Genomic DNA, 20,473 nt, shown 5'->3' with positions numbered 1-20,473 from the left:
ACAGTAGCTTACAGTTTAAGGGGGGAAGATAACACACAAAGGAAACTAAAAGATAGAGAGGGGAGAAAGTCTTCGGTTTAGGAACATGGTGGAGTCAGACCCACGGAGTTCATCTGGTAGAAAGTGAAGAATTGGTCAGTCTCTGAGCCCTCTTTAAAAGGAAGCGTTGGGCAGTGGGTTTTTTGTTTGTTTCTGTTTTTTCCTCTCTGCTTTCCAGTCCTCCAGTCAGAGAAGCAGAGAGTACTCTAAGGCTAATGAAGAGGCCATGAGTACCAGAGGATGCACAGTCTTCCAGGATAATGAGAGAATTTCCTGAAATCATGGTGACTGACTTGTCTGTTCCTCCACTGGTTTTATTTTCCTTTATAACTTTATTCCCCCTTGCCATATACTTGTTTGTTTCTTAATTGAGTTTAATGTAATTCTATCCCAAACTGCCAGTGTGTGTTTGTAATATTCTCCTTTGTTTCAGATGACAGTAAGATTGTTCTTATCTGCTCCTGTTACCCCTTTTTTCATGTTTGTATATTCTTTTTAGGAACCTAATGATGAGAAATTGCTGTTTCCACCCCCTTCTTCCTCTTTTCTACATCTTTTTTTTTTTTATTTTCCCCCTTTATGTTCCTCTTTTTAAGTCCCTCTGAATAAAACCAATCTAGAATCTGTTTTTTATTTTTTAATAAAATAATTATCAGTGTCTTTAGTAGACATTAAAGTTCTGGAAGGACACCTGTATTTTTCCACCATATGAATGCTATCACTTCGTTATCATACAACCCCTTCCAATTACTCAAAAAAAATGTACTTTTCTAGATTTCTCTTGACTCTTGTGTTTGCATTTCAGAGTTACTACTCAGCTCTGCTCTTTTCATCAGAAATGCTTGAAAGCCCAATCCATAAAAGGTCAATTGTTTTCTTTGAAGGATTGTACTTAACTTTGAAGAGCAAGTTATTTTTGATTGTAATTTATTTATCTTGCTTTTTGGAGTACTATGTTCCAGTATCTCTCATTTATGGTAGAAGCTGCCAAGTCCTGTCTGATTCTAGCTGTGTAATTCGTTGGTGTTTGATCTGCTTCTCTCTAGAGTATTTTTCTTTGGTGCCCTGGATTTTAGCTATGACACCCCTGGGACTTTTCTCTTTTGGGTTTCTTTCAGAAGCTGATTGATGGATTCTTAGTTATTTTTGCTGTGACCTCTGGTCTTCTCTTAGAAGATCTGAGCAGTTTTAAATTTAGGACTTTTTTGAAAGATAGCATCCATTCTTTTTCTTTGTGATTTTTAGGGAGTCTAATGATTTTTATATATTTTCTTGACCTGTTTTCCAAGATAGTTGTTTTTGATATCAGGTGGTTGACATTTCCTTCCATTTTTTCCCCTCAGTCTCTTAATTTTGTTCTAATAATTTTTGCTGCCTTATGGAGTTTGATTTCTATTTGGTTAATTCTAATTTTCAAGGATTTCATTTTTTTTTTAATATGATTCACCATTTTCTTTTCTAAGCTATTTCTTCTTTCTATTTCTTTCAGAGCCTTTATCATATTTTCTACTGCTTAATTTCTTCTAAGTGTTCATATAGTTCTTGTGGAAAATTCATTTTTTTCCTTTGAATCTTTGCTTGCAATTCTGGAATTGTTTCCTTTGGGGATCACTAGCTCTAAATTTTTTTTTTATGCTGGTCAGTTTTCTTTGTTTTATTCTTCTACCCAGCATTAGTTCTTGAGTTGCGTTATTGTGCCAAGGCCAGAGATCAACTTCTCCTATGCTTTTGGGTGGGGTGGTGAGTCAGTCATGCTTGGTTTTTCTCTGTGCTGACCTCTGTCTCTTTGGGTTAGGTACTCCTGAACAGTTTCTGTTCAGAGTACTGGATCTTCTGGGCTACCTGCCTTCTCAGCACAGAGAGCTAAGACCTCAGAGCCCTGTGGTGCCTCTGCTAAAGTTTGATATTTAAAACTCTTCACAAACTGGCTTGTTCCTACATTTCCAGTCGTTCCCTTCATGTACTCTGTAATCCAGTGACATGGATTTCTGGTCTTTTTTTTTGCATAGCACATTCCATCTCCCATCTCTGTGCCTTTACCTCCACTTAGTTTGCCTGGCTTTCTTCAAGATTGATATCAGGGGTCATTTTCTGTAAAAAATTTTTGCTGATCCCTCTAGCTGGTAATGGCTCTCCCTTTCAGATTGTCTTGTGTGTCTGGTTATTTACATGTAGTCTCCCCTCTTAGAATGTAAGCTCCTTGAGGGCAGGGACTGGTTTTTGTGTCTTTGTTTTCACCTTTCTTTATGTCCCCAGTACTTAGCATGGTTCCTGGTAAGCATTTAATAAGAGCTTGTGGCTTGACTTATATTTATGTTAACAAAAATATTAAAACAGACTGCCACGGTAGAGCCTATCCCATCATTAGATAGAGGCTGTATTCGGAGCATTTATGTCAGCTTGGAAGGCAGCCCTTCAGATCAGTGCCCAGACTACTTTCCTGTGTTGTTGCTGAGGCCGCAGTTTTCCATCTTGCAGATCAGGTTGTTAGGATGTACTTCGTCATATGCTGTGATGAATTAGATTATGACGTAGCTTACAGGATCATAGATGTTAGAGGCCGTTTCACAGATGAAGAAACTAAGTTGTGGGGAGGTTCTTTGATAGAACAAGTAAGTGTCTGAGATGGGATCTGAACTCAGGTTTTCTTGATTTCAAGATCTAGGTTCTGTCTACTGATCATCTCCTCCTTTTTAAAGTATTTGTAAACCATGTATTTAGAGACCTATTGTGGGATTTTATCAGGGATTAATAGTATAGTCTCTGTGTAGCTCCTGAATAGCAAAAGAAATGATTAGTAAGATCATCTGCTATCCATATCCACGTATTATTCTGATTCAGATCCTGGTTTATTGCTCTTCCTCTATATATTAGGAAATTTTGTGCAGGCAGATACTTGGAAATAGGTTGGGCTAAGTGGGTAAAATTTCAGTCATCTTCTTTGTCTGAGAATGGAAAGGCAGGGTCTATAAGGCCATATTGCCCCATCTCCTAGAGGAAATAGTGCTCCGGGATTTGCAGGGCAAGCATTAGCAGGGTCTTAATTCACTTAGAAAGGTGCTGCTACATCACTAGGAAGTAGTGCACCATGGTGAACTTTCCCAGAGCAAATTTCTCTTTCTTTTTGGGTCGGACAAAGCCCACTGTTCTCTCTGTGTGAATGCCAGCTGGGAACAATGCTTCTGAATTGGTGATACAGAGCCCCGACTGAAGACAGATTACTGCCCCAAGCACATTCTTCATTTTCTTGTAACTTTGGGGTAATGTCCCTTCTTAATTTTCTTTTTTTTAGATCGTGACTCCAGGGTGTAGTGAGAGGAAGAATAATGCAAATGGAGGTTTCGCAAGAAAGAGAGTGTGCTTGATCTGGCCCCAAATGAGCGTGCTATTTGTGCTGCCATCAGAGTATCCCTTTCAGGCTGGGAGGAAGAGACCTATTATTTAGAAGTTTAGAAGCTGTTCTAGGGGCTGATCTTGGGAAAGGGCAAAGAGCTGGTCTTTCCTGAAACTTGTACACTTGAGTAGTTCTTCGCTTTCTTCTGATATTGGCTTCCAAAAAGAGTGGTTGTTATTAAATGAGCATTAGAGAATTCACATCTACTGTTCACTTTGTTCAGTAGTCAGTAAATGTTCATTCATACTAGATACCTGCACTTATTCTGTCTGATCTTATTTTCTCAGGAGGTAATGGCAAAAAATTTTTTTTATAGTATAGAAAAAGTAGATGTCCCCATACTCACTGAACAAATAACCTTTCTTCCCAGTCTATTATGTAGAACATAATGACTCAAGATGCCTTCTTATTTTGCTCATTTCTTTGACTTGGCATGTGTGTGATTAAGGAAATTTATGGTTCAGATTTGCACCTACAATAAGACACATTTGAGAAGAAGAAGCTGGATATTTTATTGATTTACAGAAAAGGCAAATGGATGAACAGTTTAGAGCTACAGCAGAAATAATTAATATAGCCTAATACTAATATAATTATAGCAATATTAATATAGATATAAGAGGAAATAGAAAAGCATCACCAATTCAGGGAAGCACCAACACCTGAATTTTCTCAGCTGGGGAATCCCGGGATATAGCTTTCAGGGTCTGAATTGGGAGCAAGTAGTCCCAGGCAGAGCGTCCTCTCCATGGGTGAGACTCCGAGGACTTACACTAGGTGGGGGGACTTTATAGGGATCTAGACAAAGAAGGCTTTTTGCCAACGGCCCCGTGTACCGTTCCAAGGTGGTCGGGTACACGGCCATGGGAGTACGGATGTTTGTTCGTCAAGGACATATCATACGGGGGCCACAAGACATAAGTTAATTAATCATATACTGGGAGGACTAGCCAGATCCTCCAAGTATTATCTATGTGTTCTGGGAATGGCTAGTTCCCGGAACATTAATGCATGGCCAACTCGCGCATGTTATGTTCCTTGAGAGGTCACCAAAAGGACAGAGTGAACTTACTTTATTCAAGGGATATGAAATATTCCTTCAGCATGGGATTAAATGATATGAAATTTTCTTGACGTTGTTTGAGGTGTGATCACTAATAAACAGAATATTGACTAAATACTTCCTTTCCACAGTAATTAGGGTGTGTAAAATTCTGTTGTGGAGGATTGACCTGTATAATTTATTTTCTTAGGAAGATTACAGGGATCTCTTTGCTAGCACTGGGGGCAGGACTCTGTTGCTTGACCCAGATCTAGGTCACAGTCTTGTCTGGCAATCCTAGGGCAACGGAGAGACCTTGCAGGCTGTAGTGAAGCAGTGAAACTTGTCACAGTCCAGGGCAGAAAAGAGTTATTGTGGTCACTCACAGACCAGAGCACAGGTCCAGGGGAGTAGTAAACACCTCTCTTTAGGTCTAGGTCATATCACCTTGAAACAACTGAAAACTTAGAAGTCACTAGAAGTATCTCTGAAAACAGCTGCACAAAACTTGGGGCAGTATACCCTCCACCCTGGAAGCAGAACCCCACTTTAAAAAGTTAAACTCAAGAAAAAGACTGGAAATGTGAGTAAATAAAAGAAAGATTCTGACCATAGAAAGCTACTGTGGTGACAAGTAAGATCAAAATCACACCCAGGAGAAGATAGCAAAGTCAGATTTCCTACATCCAAAGCCTCCAAGAAAGAGATGAAGGACTCAGAAAGGATTTTGAAAATCAAGAGAGGTAGAGGAAAAATTGGCAAGAGAAGTCAATGAGAGTGATCCAAGAAAATCATGAAAAATGAGTCACCATATTGGTAAATGTGAGAGATAGCAAAGACTTAAGTTTCCACAGAATTGCTAGTTGCTGAAGTCATTGAGAATAAGTTGGATAATAAGAAAGCTAGCAGGCTGCAGGTGGGCTCAACCAATCAGGAGGCAGTGGCCTTCGGAAAATCACAGAATTCTTGATAAAGGGGTGCAGGTTTGGGACTGGCCTGAACTGATTGAGAAAAGTGACCGAGAATAACGTGGAGAAGGCTTTTCTTCCCTGTGCTTACTTAATGAACCTCATGTATATTAAGTTCTCTGCTGTGGGGGGAGAGATAGCACAAAATTAGGTACAGTTCATATGATGAGAGGGGAAACATATCAAGGAGCTATGTATTAGGCATGCAGATAAGGTGGTTACCTATTGGAGAGCGGACCAATCTGTTTCCTGATGGGAGGATGTCCTGAACTAACATCTTGCTTCTGTATTCAGTACTCTATCCCTTCATAAGGAGGGATTCAGCCCGCTTTTGGCCAAGGCGTTCAATATCTGTAAACTCTGCTATAATAAATTTTCCTTGATACCTTTCAGAGTGTCAAGCGTATTTCCAATAGTAAAGGAGATACACATACACATACAAAATACTGAGGAAAATAACCTAAGAAAACAGACTAGGCCAAAATGGTAAAAGAGGCACAAAAAGCCATTGAGGGGAAGATGCATTGAAAAGCAGAGTTGACCAAATTAAAAAGGAGGAATAAAAGCTCACTGAAGGTAACAATTCCTTAAAAACGAGAATTAAGCAAATGGAAGCTAATGACTATGACAAATCAGGAACAAGAAAACAAAACCAAAAGAATGACAAAAGTAGAAGGCAATGTGAAATATCTCACTGAAAAAAATAACTGACCTGAAAAATAGATCCAGGACAGATAATAGAAAAAGTAGTGAACTGCTACCTGAAAACCATGATCAAAAAAAGATCCTACATAGCAGCTTTCAAGAAATTATCAAGAAAAACTGCCCTGATATTCTAGAACGAGAGGGTAAAATAGAAATCGAAAGAATCCACCAATTATCTCCTGAAAGAGATTCCAAAGTGAAACTCCGAGGAATATTGTAGCCAAATTCCAGAGCTCCCAGGTCAAGGAGAAAATATTGCAAGCATCCAGAAAGAAACAGTTCACATGCCATGCTGCTATTCAGACAGGATAGCACAAGATTTAGTCATTTCTACATTAAAATATTGGTTGGAATATGACATTTCAGAGGACAAAGGAGCTAGGATTACAGCCAAAATCACCTACCCAGCAAAACTGAGTGTAATCCTTCAGGGAAGAAAGTGGGCATTTGATGAAATAGAGGACTTCCAAGCATTCTTGATGGAAAGACCAGAGCTCAATAGAAAATCTGACTTTCAGATATAGGACTCGAGAGAAGCGTGGAAAGGTAAACAGAAAAGCCACATCATGAGGGACTTCACATTCCGACTGGGGAGGATGATTCTCGTAAGTCATGGGAACTTTCCCATTGTTAGGGCAGGTAGAAGGTTATACATAGACAGAGGGCACGGGTGTGAGGGTGATAGCTAAAAACATAAAATTAAGGGGTGAGAGAGGAATGCACTGGGAGAACGGAAAAAGGAAAGGAAGAATGGGACAGACTGTCTCACATAAAAGAGAAGAAAAAGCTTTTGCTTTGGAGGGGAGGAGAGGTGCGAGAAGCAGTAAAAGTCAAGTGTCCACAGTAAGTTACTGTTAGTTGATGAAGTCATAGAGTCAGAGAAGAAGCCGGCAGCCTGCAGGTGGATTCAACCAATCAGGAGACAGACAGTGGCCTTCTGATAAAGGAACCAAGTCCACAGCTGGCTGGAATTAGCCAGGGAAAATGATCTAGAGTGACTTGGAGAAGGCCTTTCTTCACTGCACTTGCTCAGTGAATCTCATGTATGTAAGCAGACACACCCTGCATAAAGTTATCCCTCCATTTTCTGATCGTGGATCCAATGTTAGAACATGTTTGGGAGAGGGAATCACACTAAGGGTGGTTACATAATGGGCATGTAGAGAAGATGGTGACCTAATGGAGAACGGACCAGTCCATCTCCTGATGGAAGGATCTGTCCTGAACTAACAGCGTAAAGCCAATCTCACTTCTGTATCTGATGCTCCCACCTGAAAAGAGGGTGGGGGGTCTGCTGTGGCCAAAGTGTTCAGTTCCTCTGAACTCTGCTGCAATACATTTTCTTTGATACCTTATTAATGTCAAGCATGTCTCTGACAGGGGGAAAGGTGAGGAGGGGGAGTGAGTGAACCTTACTCTTATCAGAATTGCCTGAAAGAGGGAATAACATACACACCCAGTTGGGTATGGAAATTTGTCTTACCCTACAGGAAGGAGGAAGGGAAAGGGATAAGAGAAGGTGTGGGGAGGAGTGATAGAAGGGAAGGCAGGTTGGGGGAGGGGATAGTCAGAAGTAATACACTTGAGGGACAAGTTGAAAGGAGATATAGTAGAATAAGGGGAGGGGGAAGTAGAATGGAGGAAAATAGAGTTAGTATTTGAAAAAAAATTTTGAAACAAGTTTCTCTGATGAAGGCCTCATTTCTCAAACAAAGAACTAAGTCAGATTTATTTTCTAATTGATAAATGACCAAAAGATGAAGAGTTTTCAGATGAAGTCGTCAAAGCTATCTATAGCCATATGAAGAAGAAAATACAATAAATCAATATTGATTGGAGAAATGCAAATTAAAACAATTCTGAGGTACTACCTCATACCTATTGGATTAACTAGTAGGACAGAAAAGAAAAATGACAAATGTTGGAGGGATGTGGGAAAAATGAGACATTAATGCGTTGTTGGTGAAGTTGTGACTTGGTTCAACCATGGTGTAGAGCAATTTGGAACTATGCCCAAAGAGCTATAAAACCATCTATACCCTTTGACCTAGCAATACCACTACTAGGTCTGTATCCCCAAAGAGAGAAACAATAAAAAGAACAAGGACCTATGTGTACAAAGATTTATAGCAGCTATTTTCTGGTGGCAAGAGACTGGACATTGAGGGGATGCCCATCAATTGGGGGTTGACTGAACAAATTGTGGTATGTGACTGGAATGGAATATTATTGTGCTGTAAGAAATGATGAGCAGGATGTTCCCAGAAAAACTTAGAAAGGCTTGTGTGAGCTGTTGCAATGTGACAGGTACTGTGTACAAAGTAGTAGCAATATTGTAAGGTGATCAGCTTTGAATGACTTAGCTGTACATTGATCCAGGAAAACACTGAAGGACTTACAGTGTAACATGTTCTCCATCCCCATAGATAGAAGTGATAGTGTCTGAATATGCATTGAAACATACTTTTTAAACTTTTTTTCTTGAGTTTTCTGGTATATATTTTCTTTCACTAATATGGAAATATGTTTCACATGAGCACGTGTGACCTACATTGAATTGGTTCCCTTCTCAGTAAGAGGGTTGGGGAGGGAGGGAGAGAATTTGGAACTGAAAGTTTGCAAAATGAATGTAAAAAATGGTTTTTACATGTAACTAGTATAAAATGTATGTAATATGTAACTTGTAAAAAATACTAAACAAACAAGAGCTTCTTGCTCTCAGAAGTGTTTCTTAATCTATCTTCTGCCAAGTGCTCAACCGTTTTCTCTGTCACACGCGCACATACACACACACACCCCCAGTAAACTCTAAGCTCCTTTGTTAAGCTTATATTACACTGTGGTTCATTGAATTACTTCAGCTACAGATATCTGCTTATTTCCAACATTACTTGCTAATGGGGCAACGTGATGTGATAAAAAGGGCACTAAGTGTTGGTGTCTAAAGACCTAGGTTCAAGTTCTGCCTCTACCTCTTAATTGTTATTATAAACAAATTACTTCATTTGATCCTTAGTGTTCTCCATCTTTAAAGTGAGGATAATTTTTGTACTACCTTACCTCTTTGTTTCATGGGTTGTGTGGTAGGATATTATAGAAGAAGTGCATCATCAGAAAAAGGAAATGGCCCAGTTTTTTTTTGTGTTGGTTTTTTTTTGTGGCATGAGCAAGGGATGTATGCCCAGCAGTAGTGCCTGTGAAGTGTAGAAGGACCTAAAGAAGCAGATTGGGTAATTAAATTGGAGGATTAAATCTCTAATTTCTTTGAATAAACTGGAAAAGTAGGCATACAATTAAAGAGTGACCAGGAACTTTATAAAGTAATTATCTCTAAAACCGTGGTGTAGCCACTCAATTGTCTTAAAACACTAAATCATGAGACCAATTTCAGTGGTGACACATAACTGTCAGCTTATTTAATATTCTGATTTGTACTTGGCCCTTTCATCTCCAGCCAAGTAGCTACTTAAGGACCATTCTATGCTAATTGTTTCTCTCTCTCCTTGTCTCCTCCAGATTCCTTTCCCGCAGATGGTATTTAATGTTGGTGCCACCTACAGTGTACCTGGCTAACCACCTGTTGAATTCCGTGATGGCAACAAGGTGACATGAGCTGAGGATGACCCTGACTGAAAGGCTGCGTGACAAGATATCGCGGGCATTTTATAGCCATGGGCTTTTTTGTGCATCCTACCCTATTCCTATCATTCTCTTCACTGGCTTCTGTATCTTAGCCTGTTGGTAAGTCTCAGTGTGAAAACAATTAAACAATTCATCGTTACCACCTGGATATTTATTAGTTGGGGGGGGGGGGGTGCAAATTTTTTTTTGATCTTGATTGCCTCTAAAGGCTTTGAATTTAGAGATTTGTCTTCCCCCATTCGTGCTGCTGTGTGGTTTATACATAAGGAAACTCTTTGAGAAGATTAAATTTGTTCTGTCTCACCTCTAGAGCCAAGTATGCATTTTTCTGTTTAAATATTGAAAGCCTTTCTTAATCTGTCTCCAGCCTGTGTCTGTGTGCGTGTGTGTATGGAGGGGGTTGAGGTGCAGATGACTTGTGACGAGTACTGTTGATGTGGTCTCATTTAGTTGTAGCGAGGGTCACGCGTGTTTGCTGCTTCTCCCAGAGGGCTGACTCAGAGCGTCTGACCCTGACCAGATGAAACTGATCGAGCTGGTCTCCTCACCTTAAGTTAGCGCTTTCAGTCGACACGCGCATCTCATTGCTCTCTTTCGTTGTGTTTTTATTTCTGTGGTTTCAAAAAATGGGTATTATTCCAAGGAAATGTGCAAAAATAACTTAGAGAGCACACGGGAGATATTGCAGTGCTTTTTGGTGTGGGGAAGTCAAGTATTTTAAGTCTACAGTGAAAAAAGTTTTGGTAGAAGAAAGTTGTATTTAAAATGGTAATGCTGAGAAATGATAAAGTATTGCTGTGAAGCAGTGTAATGAATCCCCAGAAAGTAAGCAAAGACCTCCAGAGATGTGGCAGCTCAAAGGGTTTTTAACTGTCTGTATGTGTGTTCTGAACCCATTTGATGGTCTGGTGAGGCTTCTTATTAGCCCTTTCTCAGAATGATGTTTTTAAATGCATAGGATTACAAAAGAAATCAATTCTATTGAAATACAATTATCAGAATATTAAGAAAACAAGTTCATGGATTTCAGATTAAGAGCCCTTTCTCTCCTGTATGAGGCTTTTTGAGGTAAGTTAACATTGAGAAGACCAATTTTTTAAAAATTGTAGTGAAGAAAAAATACTATCATGAATGGAACAATACAAAGACTGGAATATTAGAAATGGAAAAGATTCACTTTTTTATTTAAAGCTACACCAAACAATTGTCAGATATTCAAGTGAGCCTGTGGAATCTAGGTATCACCATCATACTGTAAAACATCCACCCACAAAAAAATACTTTGGGAACTTCTTACTTCTAGTGGACCTGCAAGCCCTCTCCCCATTTAAGGAAGGATGAATTCTGATAACTATATTTATAGGTTAAAGAATTAGATTCATATTGGAATACCGAAATTCCAAAATTATATGGAATATTGCAACATGAATGTGCCACATGTCACGACAGGTTAAGGAATTTATCCAAGAGTTGGAGATACTTACGTTTCAGTAGTCAGGAAGGTTACTTTATGTAAGCCCCATTGAAAATTTGTGTACTGAAATTAAGACTAGAATAGACTTGGAAAAATTGTTTGTCAAAGGTATGCTTTGACAGTGTTATAAAAGTGTGGTTTCATAATGAAGAATTAAAGAGTGTGCCAAAATCTTGTGAACTCAATGCCTAATTCCAAAAAACAACTGATTGTAGCATATTAGGTTTTTTTAAAAGTGCAGGAAATGGTATGTTTTATTATATTGTATAAATTGATAATTTTAGTTATTTTACTTTGTCTCAGATAATTTAGATACCTGTGTATCTCTCCATCCCTATTACACATTATTTCCTTCTGGGAACATTGTAGTTCAACCAAACTGGCCTCATTATTTCTCATATATAATACTCCATCTCCCACTTCTGTGCTACATGCCTTGATGCTACAGGCCTTCATGCTCCCCTTGATTTCCAAATACAGCCTTCACCCCTCCCTACCCAGTGAATTATCTCTTGCAGTGAGTAAAACAGAAGTGAGGAGGGGAATGCAGTTCAGAAAAATTAAACAGTATATGAACTGTATCTGACAGTCTATTCAGTATTCCACAGTGGTCCACAAGCAGGAAAGAGAGTGTGTCTTTTCATCCTTAGAAGATTTTAAAGACCATCTTGGGGAATCTAGTCATTAATAAACTATTTTCTCTACTATCTCGCAAAAACTAGCATAGACCAATGTCTTAAGCCCATATTTCACAACAAATTCACAGTATATGTTCATCCTGACTATTAATGATCATACCATAAAAAAACTAAAGAGGAGGTAATAGAAGTTTCTTAGTTATGATTAGGAGATGCATTCTTGACTAAACAAAGAATAGAGGTAATTGCAAAATATAAAATCTATCACATTCATGAAACCGAAAAGCTTCTATTCAGATTTAATGCAATTAGGATAAAAAGAAAGGAAGTGTTCAGTTGGGAAATGTTTTGTTTTTTTTTTTTAAATTAAATATCTTGGATGTGATTTTGAAAGTATCCAAAATATATAGACAACTAACAGAAATATAGAAGACCAAAAGCTGTTCCCCCAGATAAATGAACAAAAAATATGAACAAACTGTTCTCAAAAAAAAAAGAATTACAAACTGTTAGCAAACATGAGAGACTGCTCCAGATCACTAATAATAATAGAAATTGTAAACAACTGAAATGCTCATACTCAGTAAATTGACGCCGATGAAAATGGTGGGAGTAATTGATGTTGGAGGAGCAGCTAAGAACTAATGTGTCGTTGGTGGTGCTGTGAATCAGTACGGTGATTTTGGAACTGTGCAGCTAACATGGGAAAGGAGACGTCTGCATCCTTTGCTCCAGGCATATCCTCCAAAGAAGTAGTGATACAAAGAAAATCCTCCGGTATGCTGAAGTCTTTATAGCAGGACTTCTTGTGGCAGCAGAGACCTGGAAACAAAATGGTGCCCATTGATTGGGGAATGGCTAACATAAGTCATAGTACATGAACGCGACGGAATATTACTGCATTGTAAGGAATGATGATTATCAGTACTGAGAGGTGTAGAAAGACTTAGATTAACCAGTATACATAACTGAATATAAGTGGACAAATATCCACAAAGCCCTCATCAGTTCATGTAGCAAATCTCTGTACAAGTAGCAGTAATGTAGCAAATACGGCAGAATCACAAGTGTAAGCATAACCCCAAAGAAAAAATGTGAAAAGGCACTTTCCCTCCCACTCGTTTACAGAGGTGGGAGGTCTGGGATGTGATGTTTTCTCTTTTGGTGTATTGACTGGTTTTGCTGATTCACTTACCCCCTTAAAAAAAATCTTTGTTATATGAGGATGGCTTGGTGGGGAGCAAAGCAGGAGGAGAAAAAGTGATATGGAGGAAATTTAGCTGATATAAAACATCAAAATATAGAAATAAAATATTTTTAGAAGTTCTTTGTATAGGGTGCTTCTCTTGGAGGAAGGAGGGACAGTATTTTCAGCAGCGGCAGATGTCTTAACAACCTGGTCGAAGATAGATGCCTTCCAGTGTTGTTGTTGTTGTTGACATGTATCCAATTCTTTGTGACCCCATTTGGGGTTTTCTTGGCAGAGATACTAGAGCAGTTTGCCATTTCCTTCTTCAGTTCATTTTTCAGATGAGGAACTGAGGCAAACAGGGATAAGGGCCTTGCCCAAGGTCACGCAGTTGGTGAGTGTCTGAGACTGGATTTGAACTCAGGTCCTTCACACTCCAGGCCTGGCACTCTATCCACTGCACCACCTAGCTGCCTTTTTCTAATTTCCTTTTTCTTAAGTTGGTATCTTCTTTGATGCCTCCACATGTGTTGACTTTTCCAGTGTTCTTGTAAACTGTCAAATGACCTTTATCTGCTATCTTGAAAACCCCCAAAAAGTCTGAGAACTTTACTGTTGGAGGATGTCACTGTTACTGTCATTCAGAAATGGCTTTTCTTTCTCTGTTCATGATAATTATTTGAACATTACTGAGAATATTTCCGCATCTTAGTTGTTTACCTAATTTTTCATTTTTTTTAGGCTATTTTCTTTTAAATATATCTTTGGCTAAACTATAAATGAAATTGAATTCTTGTGCACATCTAGATATTGAACAGATTTGTGTCGTAACTGTGTATTTGGGTGGTCAGCGTTTAAGCATCAGAAATTTCATGCTGCAGAAGATAAGATTTTTTTCTGTAATTATTTTGATTTCAGTTTTCTACTGTTACTATCACTTCCGTATATCTTAGATTTTTTCCCCCTCCCTCCTCCTCTCCCCCCCCCCCCCCTTTCCCTCCTCTAGGCGGCATGCAATCTTTTATAGGTTCTACACATACATTATTATTAAATACATTTTCACCTTAGTCATGTTGCATAGACAAATTAAAATGAACGGGACAAATCATAAAATAAAACATAACTCAAGAGAAAATAGTCTGCTTCATTCTGCAATCCAATTCCATAGTTCTTTCTCTGGATGTGGGTGGCATTTTGCCTCAAGAGTCCTTTGGGAATTTTTTAGGTTCTTGCATTGCTGTGAAGGACTAAGTCTACCAGAAAAATTCCTCATACACTGTGGTTGGTGCTGTGTACCAGTTCTGGTTCTACTCCTTTCACTCAGCATCAGTTCGTATAAGTCCTTCCAGGCCTCTCTGAAATCATCCTGTTCATCATTTCTTATAGCTCAATAGTATTCCATTACATTCATATACCACAACTTGTTCAACCATTTCCCAATCTCCTTGATTTCCAGTTTTTGGCCACCACAAAGAAAGCTGCTATAAATATTTTTGTATATGTGGGACCCTTTCCAATTTTTATGATCTCTTTCGAATACAGTCCTAAAAGCAATATTGCTAGGTCAAAAAGGATACACATTTTTGTAGCCCTTTGGGCATAGTTCCAAATTGCTCTCCAAAATCATTGGATCAGCTCACAGCTTCACCAACAATGAATTAGCATTTCAATTCTCCCACATCTTCTCCAACTTTTATCATCTTCCTGTTTTGTCATCTTAGCCAATCTGATAGGTGCGATGTGGTACCTCAGAGTTGTTTTGATTTGCATCTCTCTAATCAATAGTGATTTAGAGCATTTTTTCGTATGACTATAGATAGCTTTAATTTCTTCCTCAGAAAACTGCCTGTTCATATCCTTTGACCATTTATCAGTTGGGGAATAAACAAGATAAGATTCTTTTCAAAAGGTCGTGTCATGTGAATTAATAACCCTAGCCCTCAACTTTGTTTTTCACTTCTGGGTAGTCAAACCAACTCATCTTTGCCAACAGAAATTATTCTTCAAAGACTAGCTCAGAATGTTATTTCCTCTATTAAACTTTCACTGACCCCTCCCTTGTTGCCCTGAGAAATTATCTTTTCCATCTCTGAACTCAAGGATGTTTATGCTAAGTTTATGACACTTACCTTATACTACCTTATTTTGTATACATAAATTATCTTCCCCACAGATGGTATATTCCTTGAGGGAAAGAATTCTTTTACATCTCCCATAGGATTTGACAGGATCCTCCAAATTAAGTCAGCATATACGCTGATACTTGGGAAAGTAGTCCTATGGGAGGACAAAGAAAATTGAGTGAAAAATATAGTTTGACATCAACAGATAAGAATACAAAACCTTACAGACAACTCAGAAACCTTTAGAGATGCTGGACATTGGATGCACGAAATGGGAGGGAAAAAAGAATTTGACTGTCGTAATGGATGGACAGAAAGTGACATTACAGAGAACAGTGTTCTGTAATTAGAGCAGCTCCAAAACAACTTTTTAAAACAAGCTTTTGACTCTGAAAAAATTAACAGAAATAAAGATTTTAACTATTACTTTTTCCTAGACAAGCGTGAACAATGCAAAACCTTTGTTACATTGGTAGGTGGAAGTAGCCCAGAAACTACCTCAGCCAGCAAGCCTACTCTTGCCTGTTAGAGAGAGCAACACTGGGTTAAAGTACAAGCTCATTTGCAAAGTAATTAGTATGCAGGGAAGCTGAACTAAAAAGTCGAACCTGTCCTCCAAGATCTAGCTAAAACTTGAGCACAATCACACTTTGCAGCAAATAGCAAACTAGAATTTGAGCTTATTTTCTCTTTGAACTTAGTGGTTTTTATAAATACTGACCATCTATTTTAGCCATCATACAGATTTAAAGGCATTCAAGAATAAATCCTTAAGATATCTCAAAGAGGAAAGAATCCTAAAAGAGTGCAAAAGATTACTGGTGTTTTTTTTTAAAAAAGACTGCTAATATTTCTGCTTTCTTATTACTGTAAGATTTTTGAGTTTTGTATCTATACATTAAAGGGTATCTGATTAAAAACATGAGAAAGAAGTTTAGATTGTGCACATCATTTTCTATACCAAGTCACATCTTTATAGTTATGTGACTCACTGGGAAGTATAGAGAATATAAGATCAAGCTATATTTACTAAGGAAACCAAGAATGCATCATCTCTCATTAGGCTAAGTCACACAGGACTGCTAGAGATGAGACTGTAGATGACTTTATTTAGCAACGTACTGAATGTTGGCATCAAGAGAAGTGTTTAGACTGGGAGACATATTTTATCCTAAGGTGATGAAAGATGTCCTTCATATAGTCCAGCAAAAGCAGGAATCCATGTTGGGAAGTTCTCCAGATATTCTTGTTGGCAGATTTTTTTTGTTCAATCACTTCAGTTGTGTCTGACTCTTTGAGACCCCATTTAGGGTTTTCTTGGCAAAGATACTGGAGTGGTTGGCTATTTCCTTCTCCAGCTCATTTTCCAGAGGAGGAAACTGAAGCAAACAGGTGAAGTGACTTAACCCAGGGTCACGCAGCTAGTAGGTGTCTGAGGCCAGATTTGAACTCAGGAAGATGAGTCTTCCTAACTCCTGGCTTGGCACTCTATTTACTGTGCCACCCAGCTGCCATCTGCTGGCAGATGACAGCACACTAATTTCTGGAATTATAGAGCACCTCTGAACTTTCTTGTATGTATTTGTATATGTTGCATGTTTTAATATGTACGTGTTGCTTCTGCAATTGGAATGTAAGGGCCTTGTAAATAGCGATTGTTTAATTCTGTGTAGGTGTGTCCCCAGCTCCTAGTACAGTCCTTTGCACTTTATAAATCTTTATAAATACTTGTTACTTGATTGCCTGTTTGTTTTTTTTAGGATACCATTGTCATTCCAGTTACCCAGATTAACCAACCTTGAAGTTTCTCCCAACTTTATTCTCTTGGGTTACCTTCCAAAATTATGTAATAGAGCCAGACCACCTCTCTGTTTTCTACGTAGCATTCCCATCCCTGTACCTTTAAACAAGGGGTCGCTCATGGCTCTAGTACATGCTTGTCTCCCCTACCTCCTCTAAGCCTTGTGTTGCACAGCTTAGCTCAGGTGCTGCCTTCTACATGAGGCTCTTTTTGTCTTCCCAGGCATCAACTCCTTCCTTTTTTAATGATCTTTTCTCTCTTTTGTATTAATTTGAAACGCGTGCATGTGTATGCGTTGACTTCCAGAATTTATGGACTGTTTTGTTGTTTCCCCAACATCCATCTAGCATTTGTACTTAGTGTTTGTTGATTGATCTAACCAGTTTTATTGCAAAAATAAAGCAAATGGAATGTACACTTTATTCATGCTGCCACACTTGATGGTCTATTGAATTGGTACTTCATTGTATATTCCTTAGATGCTAGGGACAAATAGTGAACTGGGCACAGAGTTAAGTAAGAAGGGGAGATATGGGTGGGTTACAGTTTGAGAACTACATGGTGTTTCCAGTGATCCATACTTTTCACTCCTATATAAGTCCATTTCTTTAATACTGATAATACCTCAATGAAAAAAATTTAGCTAAGTTGGTGAGCAAGTATTTATTAAGTAGTTGCTATGCCAGGCACTGTAGTAATCTTATTTGATCCTTACAACATCCCTGGGAGATAGATGCAATTCCTGTTTTACAGTTGAGGAAACTGAAGCAGATTTGCCCCCAGGTCACACAACTACTAAGGTGCTGAGACCAAATTTGAATTTAGACCTTTCTGACTCTAGGCCCACTGTTCCAACCACAGTGCCACCTGGCTGTTTAGGAAGGTTATGAAGAGCTTTAAATACCAAGGACTTTATTTTTGATCCTGGAGGTAGTTGAGTGGAAGCTAGATTGGAGAGGTAGAAGATTTGTTGTAGGGAGACCAGTTAGAAGGCTAGTGGCACTAATAACTCTTGGCTTGGGGTGTGAATCATTGAGTAGCACCGTCTCAGGAAATGTAGGTTTAAGATACATAGTTAAGAGAAATACAACTAGTCATAGAAAGATGCATGGTGGGCATAAGCAGGCTATAGCCATTCTATCAGAACTGCTACTGATACCTCTGGTAGATGTGTGACCTAAAAGGTGTATTTTTAAGGTGTATCTTTTCACTGCTCTAAGATTTCTGGGACCCTCTGTATGCATTGTCTCCCTTTACTAAAATGTGACGTCCCTGAGAGCAGGGTCTTTCTTTTTGATTTGTGTCCTGAGTGCTTAGAATAATACTTGGCATATATTAGTAACTTGATAAGTGCTTATTCAAATTGAAGCAATTCCAAGATTCCACCTCATGCTCATCAGATTGATAAAAATGACAAAAAGGGAAAACTGCAAATGTTAGGGGGGAGTGTTGTGGAAAACCATGCACGTTATGTGCTGTTGGTGGAGCTGTGAATTGTTGCAGCCATTCTGGCAAGTAGTTTGGAACTATGCCCCAGAATGGTGCTTGCTTTTCTTGACTAAAGGTGTATATGACTTGAGTACTAAACCTCTTCTCCAGAGAGATAACAGAAAGAGGCAGAAGACCCATATGCACAAAAATACTTCTGGCAGCCCGGGAAACTAAGAGGATATCATCAGTTGTGGAATGGCTGAACCAGTTGTGGTATATGCATATAATCGTGTGCCACTGTGCTATGAAAAGTGATGGAAGGGATGGTTTCACAGTAGGAAGACTTACACTCTTCTGGCCTGGTCTCTGACTTCAAAGCATACCTTCTCTATGTCCAGCTCTTTCTGGTTTACTTTTCTCAGTACCTGAAGCATTCTTGCCCTGGAACAGGAGTACTGGGGGCATTCCTGCTGCCTGCCCATCCTGGAATATTTCTCCAGAAGGCCACCCCCATCCCCAGCCCTCTTGGAGTCTCCAGTTGGCATTGTCAGCCTGCCATTATTTTCTTCCAGGCCCTGTCTTTGACTCTCTGGATTTCAGAACCGTGCTCCTTGCACTGGGCACCTTCCTCCTGAATCCCCCTGCCTTTTCAGCTCCCTTATGGGGTGGTGTCTTCCTCCATTAGAAGGTAAGTTGCTTAAGGTCAGGGACTGTCTTTTTGTTCATATTTATATCCCCAGTGTTTAGCACAGTGCTTGGCACATAGCAAGTGCTTATTAAATGCTTATTTCCTTCTCTCCAAACTAACTTTCCAGCCTTATTATGCCTTACTCTTTTTTATTCTACAGTTTAGCCAGAGTGATTTTCTTGCTCTTTGCTCACATGTAATATTCCATTTCCCATCCCTTTGCTTTTATACAGATATTCCTTTCCTGGATTCACTCCTTTCTCACCTCTGACTCCTAGAATCCTTAGGAATCAATTTGCTTCACACCTCAACTCAGGTATCACCTTCAGTCAGAGTCCTTTCCTAATCTTCCTACCCAATGCCCCTCCCCCTTACCTTGTATTTTTATATTTAGTTCATTCTTATTTCATTTTTCTTCCCTTACATGTTGTCTCTCCAGTAGCATGTAAGCTACTTTGGGACCTAGCACAGTTCCTGGCACATGGTATTCAAGTAGGAAATATTTGTTGATTGAGCCATTGAATGACTGGTGCTATGAGGCAATAATTAGCATTAGGTCCACCACAGCACCATATAGTGGAAAGAATGTTGTACTTGTATTCAGAATACTTGGGTTCGTAGCCTAACTCTAGCACTTCACAACTTTCAGCCTTGTGGGAAATTACTTGACTTATTTCTACCTCTTCATCTGTGAAATGGGAGCCCATCTCACAGTCATTGCAAGGGTTGGTTTGGATACTGTATAAAATGACTTTGTGACTGAAAGGCATCTGCGTAGTGCTGTAAGATTTGCAAAATATTTTCATGACAGCCACCTTGTATAGTTAGTGCAGTTATTGTCATCTCCATATTATAGCTGCAGAATGGCTGTGGTCAAGTGAAGTGATTCACCCAGGAGCACACAGCTTATGGGGTCAGGTAAGATTGAAGCCTCGGTCTCCTGGCTCTCAGCCCAGGTCTCTGTCTACTCTGTCACAGTCTTCATTGCTGTTGTTAACATTAATGTGGTTCCTGAAAAGAGAAGTACATATTTGCCTTGCCCAAAGGCCAAATGCTTGCTTTCTTTTACCAAAAAGATCTGTTACCCAACCTAGTTATGACTTTTTTTTTTTTTTTTGCCTCGTTGCCTTCCTGGACTGACTCATTAAAGATAAGATACGGCAGAGGCCAGCTAGCTTTTTGGAGTATCCAGTAGAAAGATCTGATGTGACATCCTGTTCTGTGACTGTATCTGACAACGTATACGGTATTGAAACGTGATCTAGCATGTCAGGTGAGCGTACAAAGCTAGGACGCTTTCTCTTCTGACAGAACCACAGCATCTGGGGCCTTTGAGACA

General features: G+C 39.1%; 1 protein-coding gene across 3 annotated transcripts in view; it reads left to right on the top strand.

The window, feature by feature from the left end:
• The window catches only part of SCAP (SREBF chaperone), a 78,758-nt gene that overhangs the window by 24,592 nt on the left and 33,693 nt on the right, over window positions 1-20,473 (top strand). For all 3 annotated transcript variants that reach the window (XM_072653767.1, XM_072653747.1, XM_072653757.1), the window contains exon 2: window positions 9,665-9,889. In XM_072653767.1, coding sequence (XP_072509868.1) covers window positions 9,768-9,889 — 122 coding nt within the window. In that variant the 5' untranslated portion in view covers window positions 9,665-9,767. The remainder of the gene's footprint in view (window positions 1-9,664; window positions 9,890-20,473) is intronic.

The sequence above is a fragment of the Notamacropus eugenii genome, chromosome 1, assembly GCF_028372415.1.
Source record: "Notamacropus eugenii isolate mMacEug1 chromosome 1, mMacEug1.pri_v2, whole genome shotgun sequence".
NCBI classification, from domain to species: domain Eukaryota; kingdom Metazoa; phylum Chordata; class Mammalia; order Diprotodontia; family Macropodidae; genus Notamacropus; species Notamacropus eugenii.
This window is presented reverse-complemented; position numbering and strand designations above follow the sequence as displayed.